Source organism: Gymnogyps californianus, chromosome 8, assembly GCF_018139145.2.
Source record: "Gymnogyps californianus isolate 813 chromosome 8, ASM1813914v2, whole genome shotgun sequence".
Classification (NCBI taxonomy): domain Eukaryota; kingdom Metazoa; phylum Chordata; class Aves; order Accipitriformes; family Cathartidae; genus Gymnogyps; species Gymnogyps californianus.
In genome coordinates, this window is record NC_059478.1 from 3,681,563 (window position 1) to 3,701,222 (window position 19,660).

A 19,660-nucleotide genomic window follows, 5' to 3' on the forward strand; every position below is an offset into this window, starting at 1 on the left:
AAACGCAGAAGAGTTTGCTTTTGGGGTTAAGTGTGTGTCACTTAAATATAAATTCTGCAATGTGTAGCATTTGTTACAGCCTTCTTCACACAAAACCAGCTCTTTTCCAGCACATACTCACACTGGGGCTGAAGTATTTAACAGCTTATAACAAGGACAATTTACCTGGTGGTATGTAGCCTAGCAAAGTGTAAGATTTACTTTATGGACTAAGCAGTAGAGTACATGAAATATCAATGTTAAGGTCAAACACAGCATGTCAGGAGTCAGCACACAGGTACCCTTTTAAGGCAGTATGGCATCGGACCAAAATAAAATTACTTTTTTCCTCCATGAGGGGAGCAAGACTGAGAAAGAGAGTTTTTCTTTGCCTTTCTCCATGACTGAAGCCTACAGACCCATGGTCTCCCCTTGCTGTACAGGAAAAAAACAACCATTTTGTTTCTGACTGCATCAGAACATACACAGCCTCACGTATGGCTTGTCCAATTACTCTAACAGATCGGGGTACGCATCCATACAGTTGTAAGCCATCCAAACTCAGCCTATGCAGGATCAGGTTAATAGCTGAAAACAAAAACTGCCAGAAGCAAACCTGTCTGAGGTGGTATTAGCTGCCAAAGCTCTCACCTCAGTGAAGCACAGCTCACGTGTGAGGAGCTAGTTGTAAGAAACGGTATTGTAGTAACCTTCAGCAGTGAGAAATACTACCAATAAAAAGACGAAAAAAATAGCACTATTGCAAGGGACAATATCAGAGAGTTGCCTATGTGCTCTGAGTAGCTTCCTGGATTAGTGAGACTAGGATGGGCTCAGCAAAGCACCCGGGCATGCACAGCAGCCTGTTCCCCACAGATTAACAAGCTCCCCAAGTCAGCTTGGTCCCGCCGGGCGATGGGACTAGTGGTGAAGCCGATGATAAATGCTTTCCCCTTTGCCCAAAGGTGCCATACAGAGCTCCGGGTAACAGTGCGCCCTTCTCCTCCGAGTTTGTTGTCAAAGCTGGGAGGGGTGAGTGTGTGCTGCAAGCCCAGGAACACCCCGAAAGGGCTGAAGTCTGAACAAGCCAGAAAAGCAGTTGCCTCCCTTGCCCAGACTAGGCACCTAAGAAACACTTGCACAATCAGCGCCCAAACACAACGCCTGACGTTACACGGGGTGCGAGGGCTTTCCTGCCCTGGGCTCTCCCTGCTAGACCATTCTGCCTCCCAGCGTATTTGGCCAAACTAGGTTTAAACTCTGCAACCATTAAAAACATCCACTCTAGTCATAGGGATAGTAAAGCTTAAATGGTCTTTCATTTCCAGCTTGGTTTTTTGGATTCTCTCCCATTCTTATACCCATGCAAAAAAAGAGCTCTTGTGCTTCAAATTTTGAGTGTGTGGTCCCTGGCCACACAAATGTCATACGGACATTTTTGTACTCAAGAAGCTGCTTCTGGGATGCTATTTGATTGCCAAGAAACTCTAAGTTTAACCTGAAGAAGATTTCTATGTGAAAGACATGGAAAATTCCCGTAGAAGAAACAAAGTCAGGTTTTTTTCCTCTTAACTCACTCCTAGCTGAAGCACTTCTTGGGCAGCCAGTTTAATGAGCAGAAGCTATGTCCAAAAAAAAAAAAAAAAAAAAAAAAAGGCTAGAAATTACAATGGGTTTAGAAACATGCTTACTGCATGAAGCAGATAACAACTAGTGTCTGCTCATAGCATAGAAGGTGACATACTTTGGTGACAGATAAAAACATGCCCCATTGTCATGCTCCTCTTCAGAGAGCTTTAAGCACTAACAACACGGCGAAGCACCAAAAGCACACTGAAGCTATTTCACAGACAGCAAACCCAAGGAGAGAGCAGGTCACCATTTAGACAACTCCATCGCACTGGGATGCGAACACAAGGCACCTTCGGTTCTTAGACAGTCGGCCAACACCGTGTGTGGAACAAGCGCCTAGCGGTGTTTCTGGATCGTGACCTTTAGCATGGTGTGCGTTCAGCTACGTGGGTAACGCTACCCTGGGTCAACCACTTTCAGGTGTGGTCGATCCAGTCATAACCTACCTCCACGTGAAGGGCTGGCCTCTGCTCGTAGGTTCTTCAGGCAGATCTAGGGACCCCTCTTTACTAACTTACGCTTGGTTCTAGTAGCCTCTGGTATTGCTATAGTCAGTTTTCCCTCTGCAAAGAAAAATTTAAAATAAAGTGTTTCTGTGGGGAAGAAAAAAAATATCTCTTCTCCAAAACGCAGAGGAAAGAAGGTAAGCATTCACAAATGTAACCTGGGAGGTAGCATGAGCGCTTCTGGCAGCGTTAAGACAAAGACACTGTGTAAACTACAAAGCCCTTAACTTAGTATCAGTACTCCTGCCAGAAACCCTTAAGATTTACCTTTAATCAATACTTACAAGATGGGTAAGGATGTGTTTATTCTATTATGTACCTGAAGAGGTATAAAGGAGAGACCAGCTTTGGAAACATCTCACAAGTCTATTTATTAGTCAGGAGCACCCTGTCTCAAAAGCGTGACCCATTTCATACTTTCAGTGGCATTTCGTTACAGTGCAGCTGCATAAGCCTCTGTTCTCCCTGAACAGATGCTTGATATGCAGAAGGCAGACTTTAGCACGCTACTGATTTACATACATAAGTTCCTGGATTTGTTTAGGTTGGAGGACAACAGTTCAAGAAAAGTCTGTTTGTCGGAATCATTTGAAAAGCTTCTTTCTTTTCTTTCTCCACTGTTTATTGTCCACATCTTCAGTATCGTCAGGAGGATCTGGTATTACAAAGCCATCAGTCATTTTATAGTAGACTACTGTGGAATCTGACTCAACTATGGCCAAGGTAACTGACAGCGGGGTGTCAGGATCGTCTTGTGGGAGAGACGCTTTCTTCATGATTTCTCTTATCCTAGAAGAGGAAACAAGCGGTTAGAAAGGAGTCCACAACCACCTAACGATGGCACAAAGGTAGAAGTGTACCATTGCTCTTTTTATTCAGCCTGTTTTTATTCTCCAAATTTGTCTTCACTAAAGAAAGTATAATATCTGTTCTAATAAAAATCCAAAGTCAAATAATCAAGCAACAAAATCAAATAACAAAGAATCTTATAAAAATATACTCAGTTACATACATCTCTGCTGGAAATGGCTCAACACGTGCTTCTAAGCTTTGCTTAAGTGTACTACCGTGCACGTGCCTCAACCATCCTTCAACTACCACAGTCATACCATGGCAATCTCTAATGGCCTTGTTTTCATTAGATTAAAAAAAAAATAAATCTAATTGAATAACACATGGTGTTCAATCAGAGAGCAAAATAATTAAGACTTGTCCCATTTGTAGAGATAAGTCTTCCAGTCTCTGTACTACAGTTCTCTGCCAGACTGTGGAAGACCCAGGAACCGAAGCCAGGTTTCTCTACCTCCCCGTCTAGACTAGAAGCCACAGGACTAATGTTCTTCTTAAAGACAGTCAGCATAAATAATGTCTTCCTTAAAAATTCAAGACAAAGTTATGCAATTTTTCCTGTTCAGCTTATTTTAAGAATAACATGCCCGTTGTTACTTTTCAGTTCAGAGCTGAGGACAACACTGACTCCTGGAGTCCTTGTATTACTGTTCCGACTGGGGAGCAAGTACTGAAGGAGTGCAGTGCCCAGGGGCAGAACAGTAACACTCCCCACAGCAAGCACTTCCACAGGGAGCCTTCTCCTTCACCTAAAGCTCCGGTGCAAGAGGGCTCATCTGGGATTGCCAGGAGAGGTTATGCTCTGGGGAGAGGTCAGCTACGCAGTAGGAAAAAATCGCCCCTCGCTTTCATGTGCCCCTGAGATCTCATTCACCAGAAACCATGCATTTCTGAAGCTGGACACTGTAGTTGAAAATAAGGCTCTTTCTAAATGCATCAGCTTTCAAACTTTAATCATCATCTTCCTTCCAAACCTCTTTGATCCCTTAATAAAAGCCAAATGGAAAGCGGCAGAGAATAAGCAGCAGCCTGGAAAGCCTATGCTATTAAGCCCATGACCCTCTTAAGTATCCATCTGTGTTCTGAACTGTTCATAATTCAACTTGGCTAAATTCTGTAGTGCCTTTTCTTTTGCTTTCACTACTAGCCCATATATAATGCAAGGCAAGGCAATACAACACAGTTAGTCATTTTATGCAACAGAGATACTAAGGCTGTGAAAAGCCATATTCTGGTCCTCCTACCATCAGCATGTTTCATAACAAGCGAACAAATAAGCAAAGAGATACTGTATTGGCCACTGGCAGAAGAGAGACACCTGCAAAAGACTCGTATTTCAAGCAACATGACATTAACTTCTCTGCTCCCCACCACCTTGGCGCTGCTTTGTCTGCACGTTTTCTTGGCAGGTGCCTCAGGCTCAGGGCCTTGCTGTGGGAACGCTAACTGCACCGTGGGCATTAAGGAGAGCGGAAAGGCAAGCCTGCCTTCCAAAGCTGTAGGCAATTCACGGATGGAGGTGCTTTGCAACAAGAAAGAAACGCATCCCACTATGAGCAACGCCGCACATACAGCAAGGCCTCCCAGTAAAAGCACTACCTAGCGAGGGGGGTCATGTGCCTGCTGGAGTTGCACCAGTAAGGACCACGTGAATCGCAGGTGTACAAGCAGGCACCAGGACTGCAGTAAGCAAGGACAAACGAACTGAATGTCTAAGGCACAGCAGTGAAGCGCTGCACCGCCGTCCTGACGCTGGGCACCTTCTGCTCTTGTCACTGTTTCCAGCCCCCCTTAGAGGTACCTCCAGCACCACAATGTCTTGCCATGGCTCCAGCGGGAAAGGATTCCAGATGTCCTTCCAGACATCCTTCTAGACGTGCTACACATGCACAGAGCAAGAATCCACTCTGTCACATTTCAGTAGCTTGTGTCTGGAGGAAGCTCTGAGTAAGTTGTCAATGGTGAGGCCAGGCTACTGGCAGAGACCCAGTGAGGAAAGAACTATCCATGCCTTTTATGAAGCAGTGGATATTAATCTCTCTCTTTCTCCTGGGAATGTGAAATAGAAATAATAATAAAAAGCCAAATAAAAGGGCACAGCTACCCGGGAGAGATATTTTGGGACCCAAAGAAACCAAACGTGTGTTGAGTGTGGACAGTCCCATATCTGGAAGCAGACTCAGGCAGTGGCCTGTATTCACCTGTCAGCCAGGGCAGAAGCTCCTTCATATTTTCTTTAGTAACTGTCACTGTTTCTCTTCCTAGTCTATTGGGGGATGGATGTAACAGTGAGGCCTTAGATCTAGATTTCCCATCACTCATGATTTCTTCTTATACTGTCAAGCACAGACATCTGAACCTTTATTTCCCCCCAGTTAGCACTTGGAAGATGCACCATGATCCCAAAAGTGACCAGGTCCTGACAACAGATTAATGACATTTCTTCGCATCCCTGACTTACTTTTCAGGAGACTGAGTTTCAGGCTTTATGTAAAGAGCACAAAGACGTGCCATTGCGTCAGGATGGTCTGCTAACACTGCTGTCCACAGAGCCCAATGCTCTCCACTGCACACGGGGAATCAGCCTCTATCGCTGTAGAGAATTACAACTGCAAATGTAAGATTCTCATCTTCCCCCATTTCTCAACGCAGGCAGCCCCAAAACAAGAGCTCTCATTCATGCATACCACAACTAGCCATAATGCAATGCAGCACATCTGCAGATGAGTGAGAGGGTATCTTTTAAAAGAATAAGCTTTGGAATTCAGGAAGTCTGTATCAGACGCCTGTGTTTCCTCTCCTCCCCTGAAGGCATCACTGTTAGCCTCTGCATCCAGCATGTTCACAAAGTTTCTCTGCAGCAGCGGACATTTCAAAGACGGAGTCAGAGAACATCTGGGTTTGGGCTGATTTCACTGCACTTGCTACCTGCCACGAACAGAAAGATGAACTATTGCAGGAAAGGTATAGGTTTTTCAATCCTTTTGATGGATCTAACACTGTCTATGGAAAAAAAAAAAAAGCAAGAAGTGTTCTCGGCCTTCTGAAATTCAAAGGAATGCATGTTTGACCTCCTAAACAAGGCAAGAAGCCTTTATTTCAAGAGATATAGCCCTCTAGGCTGTCCATCTTACACAACAGCTGCATTCAATCACTAAAGTGAAGTCCTAAACAAGAAGCCCATATGTTAAAACCTCCCCTCAACAGAGCTAGCTGACTTCATTTCCTAAGTTAATGGTTACAGATAAGCTCCTTAATGACCAGTACATCTGCTACACCATACAAGTGATGTCAGTTATGAAAGATGGCTTTTGCTTAAGTAAAAGTGGATTTAATGTTTCTGAAAGTGCCAAATATTAATAGCCTCTGGAACAGGGGAATTCAATACATCCAGTACTTTGGCATACTCCACCAACAGTCTTGATAATCTTCATTCACCAGCATCCTGACCAGCCTTTTGCTCATGAGTCACAACTGTGTTAGGACACATTCTGCAAACGTTGTTCCCATTGATAGCAAGGGGTCCACAATAACTCTGGCTTTGGTTCCCCAGCCTTTACAGGCCATGCTCCAACAGCGAGAACCCCACAGAAGCTGTGGTGTCAAGCATTTGGCATGGACTGGCTCTACCTGGTTCCTCCTTTTCAACAGGCATTCAGGTATGCCCACTCCACTGGCTAGACATCAAGTTTTAAGCACAATGTAGAGACTTAACATGAGAAAAGGTGCAGCTGAGAAACAGTTAATACTGTTCTGCAGTGTCTGAATAAAAGCTTGCCATGTTTTCAATACAGTCTCAAGTAAAGCCTATGTTGGAAGAATGCACCATTTCACTTTGTCATCTCCTGAAGGACACTGCACAACACAATACTCAATCACCTTAGCACATGCTCATCCACAGGCTCTGCCTTGTTCATCGCCTCAGACTTGCTCATCCACAGGCTCAGCCTGGCTAGGAAGATCGGGGACAGTCAACCCTACACAGGATTTATGCTAGTGACTACCTGGTAAAAAATAAAAGGCATCTAGAGCCCCGAGAGAGCTCACAGAACAATTAAGTGTGTGCGCTGCTGCAGGCACAGTGAGAAGTCTATGAGTTAAAATATCCTGCAACCACTCCTTACCCTTCTCTCCCCTTCCCCATGAAGAAAAGCCATTGAATGTTAAAACAGGCAACACTGAAGCTTTAGGTTTCCCGCACAAAAAGGTATGTCTCAAACAAAGGCACTGTGAAAGGAAAATAACATACATAAGCTAGGGGAATACAGACACCAGAAGAAACACTGGAAAGTTTTATTTAAGTCTCATAAATAGAATATGACTAAATACTTTTTTAAATAAGAATTCTCTTCTGTTGCAGATCACACAGTCAAAAGTTTTCAGAATAACTTGAAAACTCATCTCTAAAAACTGATGGTGTCTACATGTTCACTGCAAGCTAGGAGCTGCTCCCACCAAGACAAACACAAGTAGGATGAAGCCCTCAGTTTCCACCTAGGAAGCAAACTCACATTCACCTCACAGTGCAGGAGATGAAAAGGATTTAATCTCAAACACTGAAGGAGACACTGTTATACAAAAGTAAAGAGCTGGCATTTCTAGAGCCCTTTGCATCAGAAAAAGAGCTTTAGAAAAGGCTTTCTAGATACCTACAAACTACAGTCAGTTGGGATTGCTTTTTTCTACCAAAGAATTAGTTGTAAGAGCAGGTTTAACTTAACATCATGCACGGATCACTGCAGTTAAGGTAACAGCACTATGAATGTCATCCTGCATTTGCCTTTACTGCTGCGTTCAAACTAAATGGCGACAGTGAACTTACTTGGTCTTCTATTGCTGTTGCAATTAATAGCTTAAAAACAAAACAAAAAAATCCATACAAAAGAGGGAAATTTTCCATCTTTCCCCATCTTAATTTTTTATTAACAAAAGACTTTTGTACTAGGTAGGCCCTCAACACACATCAGAAATCTGTACCGTCTTTCCTAATGATCTGCTCCTAACAAAATAACATTGCCCTTTTTGCTCCAGAGAAAGAACTAGGCATATGACTGGTGAACTTCAGGCAACTGTAGCGTGAGGTTTTAACTGACTGTCCAAAAACTAAAAGAGAACAGAATCATAAAGGAAAGATAACATGGGCAAAAAGTTTTGTGTTGAACAAAAAAGAGTATTTCAGTGATATATCCCATGCAAGTACCTCTGAGAAGCAGCAGAAACACTGAAAGCTCAGAGTAGTTTTATGGAGGTTGCATAGTGCTCCATTGAGCTGAAATGGAACTACTGCCTTGCCTATCATAAAAGCCAAAGGCTTTCAATCTGCCCTTTATACTTGGATGAATAATTCATTGCAGGCTTGGCCAGCCCAAACAGCTCCCTCCCCTCCATGCAAGGCAGGGCTGGAGTGTCAACACAAGTTGGTCTCTGTGTCACTACGCAGAGATCATTACTCTGTGCATCGGAGTGCGCCATTGTACCAGACTTGTTCAGATAGGCCCCATGACAAGAGAAGCAAGGCAGAGGAAACCTCCTGTAAAGCACAATCCCTTGAATTTAGCCAGCACTACAAAAACAGCGCAGCATGGCTCACCATCAGGAACGCTGCCCCAGACACTGCTGCCTGCCCTGCAGCTAGATTAACTTAGTGCCTTGAAATATATGGGAAGAAGCATGTGGTGGTGGTGGGAGAAGGTGTAAATGGACACCACTATTTCTTGGGATTTGTTTCCAAACTACAGGGACATGGGATGCTAGAAGAAACTCATGTTTTTGTAATGGGGAACATGGCTCACTGGTCAAGAAAACGAATTGAAACCCCAAGGAATATAAAGACATTTTTTCCATGGAAGTTGAAAAAGAAAACAAGACAAATCATGCAAAAGGGAGGAATCAGGATTCAGCACAGTTCTACAAGATAACACCAACTATAGGACGTTCAATCATAGTACTGCATAACCAACTCAGCTGTATGAGCCACATCAATCACTTTTAAACTACTAATAAAGAGTTTGCATTGAGAAGCCATTAATTACATTTTCAATGTGTGATTTACTGTATGAGTAAACTCAAATAACGCTTATAGCAGAAGAGCTACTGACAAAACTGTGAAGAGGATGGAAGATAAGGAGCATGTCACACTTCCAGTGCATTTAAAATAACAGTGCCTCTTACAAGCAAAACCGCTTCAGATTAGAGGAAGATCTATTCCACAAACTACAGATTTAGAAGAGGATAAATCGCTTCCAGTCCTCAGATTTGCTTCTAAGGATGCTTATCAGCTTTAAAATGAAACATTTATGTATTCTTTTTCCAAAATTAAGTTACCATTTTAACAAAATAACCCTTTCCCTTGTAGCCTAAACCAAACTTTGCAGTCTCCACAACCTCATGTAACTGACTTCATCCTTCATTTCCAACACTTGCATACAAAAAACAAACAGGGCAGTGACATATCACGTAATCTGACAGTTTATTAGTAACATTTTGCTTAGATAATGTTATTTATCTAGGACAGACAGCACGTAATTCCATTAGATTCAGCATCTAACTCCCTGGTCCTTGGAAGGACCAGGGCTTTCAACGCTATCTAGAAAACCCAGCTGTCAACACTGTGAGCTCTCCTACACTTGCTGCGCTTGGTTTATGCAAGTCATTTCTGCCAGCTCTGAAGCAGAACTACCTGTATTTAACTGCTTCATCCCCTTTGGGGAGCCACAATTCTGGAACGTACTGACAATTAGGTACTTGGTGTGCACTAAGTCAAACACGTCCCAGCCAACGGACCTATGAATTCCTCCTGCAAGTATGAATCACTGCTAAATTCAAAGGCGTACAAACACAAGGTTCTCCAAACCTCAGCCAGCTGTGTGTGGTTGAGAGAGTGGTCCAAGACAGACATACGTTGTATCTTATTCTCCAGGTCTTTACTCACAGAAGATTCAGCAATCTTCATTTTAAGAGCATGCACGCACAGCAAAGCCACTTCTCAGATTGACTGAGACTACCGTTCGCATCGGTGGTCACGTTGCTCCAGATCCCATAATTTTGCAATTCAGTGAGTTACTGTGCAGCCTTACAGTGGCGGGGAAGGATGATCAGCTTCCATCAAGCTGTTTGTAGAAGTGGACAGTGAGCTTAGTAAGCAGAACAGCTTTTGCCTTAAGCAGTTAACTGTCACTGGACATGATGAAATCTTATAATAGGCTAAAAAACATTGAGCAGATGATTTTTTTTTTTTTGTAGGGCACTCATATTTATCGTTTGCTTAGGTGTCTTGCTGGTAATTTCCACAGCAACTTTACTATGGCCTTTTAAGGACACACTCCTCTGAATGTCAGCCAAGCAGGAATCTTCATGAGACACCTGGGAAGGCAGAGCCTGCCTGAAGTGGCTCTGAGAGTAAAACCACCCCTGCAGCCCCTACCCAGGCGTTACTGGTTAAGCAAGGAAATGCTGCCCTTAAATGCTGCCATTTGCTAGCTGCTTTTGCAGTTAGCACATTTCCAGGCCCAGCAGCGAGGACAGAACATTTTCACCTTCCCAACCCCCTCCAGTGGCTTACTTTCAACATTAAGTGAGCTGCATTTACTTGTAGTCATACCTCTTCCTCTACCTTTAGCAGGTAACTAAAAAACCCAAAGCATTGCTTTGAACAAAATGGCAAAGTAGCCAAGTACAAAAGCTTTTCCTGTCTTGGTAAGTCAAGTGAGAAAGTATCACTTAAGACACCAGATAACATCAACAATCACAACAACAAAATATTCATCACTGTCCAAACAAAGAGGCAGAAGTACTGCAATACCGTTTCCAACTCCTTCTGTAGGATGCCTTTTTAATGGTCTCCCTCTACGCTACATAACTTTGAGCTACAGTTATTGTCTATATCCCCTGTTTTTTGCCTACTATTCCAGCAAAGGAGCCAAGGAGTTGATGCTCTCCTCTCTCTATGAAGACAGACCAGGCCCCTCTGATCAGTGGTGACCTGCTAATGAAATGCCAAGCATGCACATGCACATTTAATAACACAAATACAAGCATATACGATCTTCCTGCCTGACAACATCTATGGGTATCGAGCACATACAGGCTTTAATGGACTCACCCGGCATTACAGCCTGGTATTCAGCTCATTTTAGTGACAATACACTCTGTGTAGTTGCTCTGTAGCAAAACCTAGTCACAAACTGTACTTTTAATCAACGTGACGCATTCACTCTTTGCTTCTCTAACACACATCCTTCCAGTAATGGATTCCATCCGCACTGGTGCCAGAAGCAGAGCAAACAGTATCACCACAGTACAAACAAGTTCAGAGGCTCCAAATGAAAAGCTCCAATGAAACAGTAACAGATAGGACATACATGCCGTGCAATATCTCACTGTCATTAAAAGCCAATTAGAACATACTTGCTGGCATTGATCCAACGCCAGGAATCAAAGTTTGCAACCTAGGTGGAAACCTACTACATTAAACAAGCACAACAACTCAGCACGTAGGCGTAATTTCTCAAAGATCCCATATCCTAATTTACTGCCTTCTTTTCCCACCTAAAATCTATTTTGAACTGTGACTAGCAGCGTGTCCCTTTCACACACATACAGCGATCTGCTTCTTGCAGAGAGGCCGAATGACACTCAGCATTTCATCCTGCAAGACCTCTCAGCAGCTTTGCTCTGTTGTGGAGATCACACTGTATTTCTCTGGAAGACCAAGCCCACAAGAGTGACTGACCAATATTTGCAAACGGAATATTTTTTCAGCACATAGATAGTACTCAAATCCATCAATATCTAGTAAGTCATTTTCTTCTCCCTCGCAAATATGCTCTTAGGAAAACACATAGCAGAATTAAGATGGAACTCTGTTTGCAAGAGACCGATCTATCACTTTGAAAACCTAAAAAAAAAAGGCAAAAACCATAGCATATCTAAAACATCATTCCTAGACCGCGTGCACACACACGTCTGCTAAGTGCAATTCATTAGCTACCTACTACTGTGTCAGGCTGCTGCCCACAGAGCAGGAGGAAACAGCAAACACTAGCAAGATCTGTAAAGCCAGCCCTGAGCACACGCTCCTAGCAAGAGTAGGAACAGAGGAAATTGAAAAATGTACTACCATATGATGCAGCTGAAATAGTTCAGGTCTTCAGAGACATCATAGGAAAGAATGGCAAATACCAGCAAGAGAAGGCAGCCATTATCAGAGAATAAACCATACTGTGTGTTTGAGGCTGCTCTAAGGGCCAGTTAAAATATACTGTAAAATTACTGAAGCAGAACTTCTCTAGGCTGCAAATATCTGTAATATCACAAAGTCATAGCTGTGCTGTCCTCTGCTTGAGAATTACTTAGTCTTGCATGTGTAAGGAAAGTAAGTCAAAGATCACAGCTCGAGGGACAGTTACACATTAGACTCCAGATAAGTAAGAGGAATTTCTGGTTGAAAGTAGGCAAATTATACTTTCAAAACAAAAAGCAAACCAAACCAAACACACCAGGCTTATCCCTAGATTCGACAATAAAAAGAAAAAAGTTTATTCTTAGACAGGTCCGAGAGGATTTCTTTCCCCTCAGGTACTTTAAAGCCCAGTGACACAAAAAGTATTGCTAGATTTCCCAGACTACAAAAAAGCAGCACAAGAACGTTCAAAACATAAGCTGTGAAGGTCTTGTATTCTAACCTTGTCTCTCAAATGCATACTTTGATATCCATTGTTATCTCCTAGAGCATATGCAACTTCTAAACAATATGAAGTGTTTATCAGCAGGAGTCAGTTGCTGTGGGAAGCTGACATCAAAGGTGTACCACTTTCAGAGAGGGAGAAGCAGGGACTGATGCAGCTTAGAAAATTAAAGAAATCTCAACTTTGCATGTATGTTTGCAGCACCCAGAATAACTCTGCTCACAGGCTGAGATATTGCTTTCCTCTGATACTCCTTTGTTTCCCCCCCCTTCCCCTCTTGACCAAGTCATCAGCAGCCTGTTAAATATATCTGTTCTTCATTTTATCTTATTGGTAACACGAGCCAAACACTGACCACATCCTCACCTCTCATGGCTTAATGATATGTGCACAGGTACCGGCACCATCACTTGGAGACTGTCCTGTTCTCTTTCACGTGCGTGTAAACACACGAGTTGCAGTTCAGCTACTCCGACGTGCTTCACTTCATGCCAGTTTCTCCCTAGAAAGGTTCATCATTGATGAGAAGGACCAGAACACAAAACACAAGTTTTAATCATTCAAATATCAAACTTGGTATTTACGTTAACGTCTTAGGTTCTGTTTTCCCTCCCTCTCCTCACAGGAGATTTCCCACGAGAGACAACTACCCCATTCAGCTGTCAAGTTCCCCTTCTGAGAAACAATCCTGTTAAAGAAACCCACAGGAGCAGTACTAGTCTGCTGACGCCAGAGCTACACTGTCTGATGGTGAATGGGGATCTGTCTGACAAAGCTTTGTTTCAAAAAGGCAAAAAGAAGACAAAAAACATCTTTGTCATCTGCAGCATAAAACTGTAATCCAGATTTGAACTTTTATCGGTACCCTAAACTGTGAAGGAGCAAGTGCTAAAAGCATGATTATTGATGATGCACAGTTCTTCCCTTCTGCTTGAAGGGATAAGGCTAAAAGTTTTTGCTGCAGAACTACAGGAGCCTTCTCTTAAAGCCTATTAAGGCATTTTCTTCAGAGGTGTAACAATAACAGACATAGGGCTTTCTGGCCTGTAAAATCCCTCCTTTCCCTGACCTTGAGAACCACCAGCCTCCAAGAGAAACTGAAATATTTTTATTAGGCAGGCTGCCTGCCTACGCACAGTCCCTTTTCAAAAAAGCCAATTTGGGAAGAATTGCAGGCAGAAGTTTATGTATCACATAACTCTGCTCCACTCTTACAAGACACCAGAAGACTACACTGCATTTGTCATAATTATTGCCACCAGACTTCCAAATTATCTTCTTTCCTACAGCAATCCCGCCCTTTCCAGAAAACAGCATCCTAATCAGGCCGGCACACATCAGCCATTTGCTAAATGGTAATCAGTAACGTTGACATTAATTTACAGATGAGGACTCTATTACCAGCACAACCACTGAACTTGTAACTTCACCTTTCTACATTCCTTTTCCTTCCCCTACTCCTCTTGTGCTTTTTTGCCATGCCAAGGGTCTTTGCTCTGGAACACCTGCACCTGTAACTGCTGGACAAAATGGGCCTTAATCTTCGTAAAGGCTCCAGGCAGACACAGGATAGGAATCTTCAGCGCTAAAATACCATCTGTTTCTTAGGGAACCATCACTGCATTAAGTTTCAAAAAGAACACCAGGGACTTTGTAGGAAAGGTCCTGCTAGCGCACAAACTTTAATAGCACCTAAAGGCAAATACATTTGTTGGGATGTCTACCCAGTCACTTCACTGAATTACCTTCTAAGAGGTCCAGGTATACCACAAACGCAGCGTAGATTTGAGCACTGTCAGATATATCAAGAGACATCATTTCTGTGAACTGAAACCCAAAATGTAACGTTGGTGAAGGAAGGCAAAAGTTTTATCAAGAATGCACAGAGTAAACCCAGAATCTGTACAGCTATCTAAGCCACTAAAGTCTGAAACTAGTTTTAAGGACCAACAGGCAATTAAAAAGCAGGACGTGTTTTCTGACAGTACCTTAAGAGCTCTTTTTTCCACATTCCCCCTATTTTGGCACTTAAGAAAGCACACCAAATAAACAAATAAATGAGGAATCTCAACTATTTCTGGAACAGATCTAGCTTTGTGGAGAAGGGCTACGAATTTTACCTATTTTTGCTGCAGTACATCAACATAAGATGACGGCCAAATTAAATACCTCCATGTTTTCAGTATACTAAAAATTAAGACGGAGTCAAAGTTTAAGACGCTTGCATCTTCCAGCTGTGATTTCAGCATTCACAACCTCGTCCCCTACTACAGCCGGCATTCCCCAACAAGCCCACCGGCTCTCCTCCTCACAGGCCGGCAGACGAGCCCCCTCAGCAGGCCCAATATAATGAAACACGTTGTATTAAAATCTCCTCCTCCACCACCCCTTCTCGGGGGGGGGGGGGGGGGGGGCACACACCCCCCATTTCACCGGCTCCTCGGCCTCGGGGTGCCCGTGATCACCTACCTACGTGCGCCCCCACCCCGAGATGCTCCTCACAGCCATGGTGGGGGGAAATCCTGTCAGGCGCCGGGGCAAGGGGCACGGGCAGGAGAGCGGGACCCCCCCTGAGTGACTGAGGGCCCTTCACCTCAGCGGGGCCCTAATGGTCACCCCCCCGTCCCTCAGCGCCCGGGCAATGAAGGGCCGCGGAGCTCCGCGCCCCCCCCGGCTCCGCGTACAGGCCTACCGTGGGGTGAGTCGCCATCCAGTTGCCGCCAGCCCCCCCCGCCCAGCCGCCCTGGCCCCCCGCCTCCCGCCCGCCCGCGGAGGTGCCGCCCGCCGGGCCGCAGCCCCCCTCCACCGGGCCGGCCACCGGCTCCATGCGCTCCGCGGTGTAACGCGACTTCGCTCCGGGCGGCGCCACGCAGCCGAGCGCTCCCCGGCAACGGCGGCGCCGCTCCCGTTCCGCCTGCCACCCCGTTCCGCCCGTCCCGTCCCCCCGCCTCGCCGAGGCAAGGCTCTGCCTCCACGGCCAGAAGCGCTGCATTAAACCCTATTTACGGCCAGGATGATGTACGTACCTTATCACCGTGGGTCCTTTTGCAGTCCCTTTTCCTAATTGCAAAGTCTTACTTCGCAAGGGGGCTTGGGGATTTCAAGTAGTAGCTACCTCAAGCAGGTAGCCCAGAAAGCAGGGCCAGAAGCTGCCCTGCCCAGTGTGGAGACGCAGTAGGAGAGAGGAGGCCATGAAAGAGATGTGGAGCTTGGAGAAAAGAAGTTTTAGGGGAACAAGGCAGGGTTTATAACCCAGGCACAAATCTAAGCCTGTCTGGGTTTAGAATATTTTCTATGGGAGGTGGGGAGCGCCTCAGAAATACTTGACGTATAGGTAGAGCACCTCCACGCTTAATTCTTTCCGTTACCACTCACAGGTGCCATACAGCCGCCAAGGGACTGTCCGGAGTTCCCTGGAGCCCCACCTGGGTGCAGTGGCTTTGCCATCCCGACCATCAGCACGGGGCCAGCGGAGCAGCCGGCGAGGCCTTCCTGGGAAAGGTGGGCCGTGGAGGGAGCCCTGAGGTGGGAGGGAAACCCGGGGAGCTGGGGTGCACGGGCGAGAGGCAGGCGGCAAGGGGAAAGCAGCCATGTCCACATCGCTGGAGGGCGTCTGTGTAAAAGACGGAAGATTTTAATCTCGAGGGAAAGGGGGGAAAATAACCGTGGGGAGAATAAACGGCAGATGAGCATAACAAAACCTGATCTGAGTGAAAGTCCCCTTGGAAAGAGAGAGAAATGCCTGGAGAGAAAGTATGAAGGGAGAGGAAGAGTAAAACAGAAACAAAAGCAAAGAATATGTTATTAATGTATGGTGCCCAAAGCTTTTATAGACTGGTTAAGAGATTTAGATTCAAGGTATTGTTATTAAAAGCATCTTGGACTGCTTTACTTCTATCTCTGACTTCCAGTGCAAATACGGTTTGCCTAATGCAAAGTGTCCCAGGTCTGGCTTACCAGCTCCATCTGTCTTGGCATCTCTTTTGATAAATTTCAAACACTGGCTTAAATGAAGTCAGGCCTGTCTCTTACAGCATTTTGCATAGCTTCAAGCTGGTGTCCGTGCACAAAAAAAGCTGCGTGCTGTTTTTAACAGATATACAGAGCATTTTGTAACATCAGATGAGAGACCGCAAAGCCCTCGCTTGTACGCTGTGCTTGTTCTTGATCAGGCTACACCAAGAAAAATCTGGCTGACATTGGAAACTGCCAAACAGCTACACTGATTAGAGGAAATACCAAGTACAATCTTGAGCCGATCAGATCGATGCAGGGCCTAGTGAAAAATGAACAGTGTTGTCTTTAACCTATCTTGTTTATAGGCTTAATGATTATTACGTTAAAAAGCATCAATGAAAATTAATCTATATGTATTGAGTACATAAATTGGTGTGTGTTTTGTAGCCACAGGAAGTCATATTGGAGCCAATCTTATTCGAGCAATTTTGAGGAGGTTGGCCTATTTAAAAAGCATTGTTTTATCCAGCATTTCAATTCCCTGGGCACAAAATAAATAAAAAAAAATCCAATCTCTGAGACTTTCATGGAAGAGGCAGCAACAGTGGTTTACTTGGCTGCTGGAAAAAGAATTGGATGGATTTGAGTCCTCAGAGGTGAAGAAGCAAGGAAATAGACTCATCTGTAGATTCTTGTAGGTCCGTATATATGATATGCTTTATCAGAAGGATGGATCCTCTGTTTTCTACTGCGTGCGAAACAAGTCTAAATTAGAAGAAAGCTGTCTCTGAATTTGTTACCTGCCAAACCGAGGCAGTACGCCACTGCCAGAGACAGTTCTCACAGCTGGACTGTTCTTGTTTGGTGTGGATATTTAGAGGAGGCTGAAACAAATGGCCTAAATTTATTTCTGTGGGACTTAGGTCTGCAAAAAGCTGTTTCTTCCTCAAAGCTAGAATATTTCACCACAGGGTGGTTAATTGTCCTGTCACAGCAGCATCGGGTCTTGGCTTAAAAAAAACACAGGATATAATTTTGGCCACTAATAAAGAAGTCAAAAACGTATACAGATTTCCTTGTATATGCAGGTAAAGATATATGCATTTACAGACGTAAGAATGACATGAATTGTAAGGGTAACTGTTGACCTGAACTTTCCAAACTTTCACCCATGCTGTCTGGCTGGGAGTAAGAAATGAAGCTGAGCTGACTCCTTTCTCTTATGCATGAAGAAACATCTCATGTTTCAGGCATCTACCCCTCTCCAGGGTAAGGACAGACTTTTTCTTTGGTGTACTGACATGAGGCAGCCAGCGAAGTGAGTTGTGTGAGTGAGGGGAAAGTCATTTTAAAGAGAAAATTACTGTTTGTAGGGTGCTTGCTGGAGGCATTGCATTTGCCCCCAGCAAATCCTTATGGTTGTGATGCTGCTCACCAAACAAAAAGAAGGGAGTAGTCTGAAAAGAGCTGAAGCCACTTTAGATTTCCCTGAAGACATCAAGAGCTGCACAGGCTAAAAAGCACACTCCACCTTCTGCAAACATGCTGACTGCAGTAACGCGTAACTGGATCGCACCTTTACACTTTGCTTTGCACGTAGGACAAAGCCGTGGCTTTGCAGTCTCTGCCTCCCAGGTCTTCCTTTGCTTCTGGGGGGAAACCGTGTTGTTGCACCTGCATCCGCAGAGGAAGCATGGCAAAGAGGAGTTAGAGGAGGTGCGTATTTCTCCTGAAGCTGCCACACAGCCTCCTAAAAACAGGATTGTGACCCAGCTTGAACATCCAGTGGATGGAGAAAGCCGGCTGCCAGCCCTCCACGTCAAGCATAGTTCGGTAGCGTTAGTCCCCATCCTCCAAATGCGAGTGGTCCCGTGGGCGACAGCGGCATTATGTGCATGTGGATTTGGCTGGCTCCTGCAAAACCCTCATCCCTTCATACAGACTGCAAAGCTGCTCCTTCTATTTGGTTAATGAATCCAAGCATAAAAGCAACATGTGGCAAACTAACCAGGAAAGAAAAGCCTCATTAATGTGTCATTCTAGAAGGACAATTATAAAGGTGTCGTGAAGGGCAAACAGGAGGAATATATTTTCATTAATTGTTCAGGAAGATGCTCACAAATTGCAGAAGCTTCTGAAATTTTAGTGCAGATGATTCAATTTCTGGAGATTATTGAAGTTTACTGTTTTCCTAGGATGTTCCTTTTTGCGTTAGTTTTTTGGGGAGTCATCTGATCAGGAAACTGAGACAATGTAATTTGGTGTGGGTGACAAATTACGTTCTATAAACAAAGAACACTGCAGACATGAACTATATATCTATATATATATATATATGCGCTACCTGGGCTGCAAACAATTCACAATGAGATTATGGATAATTAATAACCAATTGTTCGGTTGCTAAATGTTTCCTCCTATCGGAGTCTTGCGAGCATGCAGACAACAGGGCTGCCTGCTTAAAGTGGATCTGTTCACGTTGGAGGAGCTACCTACCCACAGTAAGAACCAGACACGCCGTGATGGGGCCCTTACAGTTAATTAGAGACTTCATCTTGAAAAGGGTTTAACATGCCCAAATCCTATTAACTTCTAAGAGACCTGTGATTACTGTGCCCCTTTTAAGATCATGACCCAATAATTTTAATTGCTGTAACATGTTTTATTTATTTTGTTGTTAAATTGTCGTCGGTCCATTCATGGGAACGTTTCCGTGGCGGGCGAGTCAATGAAATACAGGGAATATCTTCATCTTCCAGGCACGTTCCAGCTGGGGCAGCTGCACTCTGCGCATCCCTCCTGCCGCGTGGGATGGGTGCTGTATGCGAGGCTGCTTCGCGCTGCCATCCTGGGGATGTTTGCAAAATGCTTTTTGACATAAAAGCGCAAAGTAACCTCCATTCCCTAACGGGTGGGAAGGATGAGGGCGAGATCTTCACGTAAGCAGCAAACTAAGAGATCCCTTTGCGGTAGCATCCGCACTCGGAGGGTAGGCTGTAACGAGAACTGCCGAACGGCTCTTTCAAACCTAAAACTCGGTTGATAAATGTA

General features: G+C 44.5%; 1 protein-coding gene across 1 annotated transcript; it reads right to left on the minus strand.

Annotated features, from left to right (window-relative positions):
* Nucleotides 1–2,470: 2,470 nt before the first annotated feature.
* Nucleotides 2,471–15,383, minus strand: TSEN15 (tRNA splicing endonuclease subunit 15). Its single transcript, XM_050901240.1, has 4 exons — nt 15,345–15,383; nt 14,398–14,479; nt 13,019–13,154; nt 2,471–2,906 (listed from the first exon to the last, which is right to left on the minus strand). The coding sequence occupies exons 1-4, from the start codon at nt 15,360–15,362 to the stop codon at nt 2,702–2,704; spliced, it is 441 nt and encodes a 146-aa protein (XP_050757197.1). The 5' UTR covers nt 15,363–15,383; the 3' UTR covers nt 2,471–2,701.
* Between the last annotated feature and the right edge of the window lie 4,277 nt (nt 15,384–19,660).

Bases quoted from the DNA above. Each gene is read 5' to 3' on its own strand.
- TSEN15 (XM_050901240.1), bottom strand. The intron at 13,155-14,397 runs GTAATTCAGTGA...GAACCTTTCTAG, and splicing joins ATACCTGGACCTCTTAGAAG to GGAGAAACTGGCATGAAGTG. The intron at 2,907-13,018 runs GTGAGGATGTGG...TTCCTCTTCTAG, and splicing joins ATATCATTAAGCCATGAGAG to GATAAGAGAAATCATGAAGA.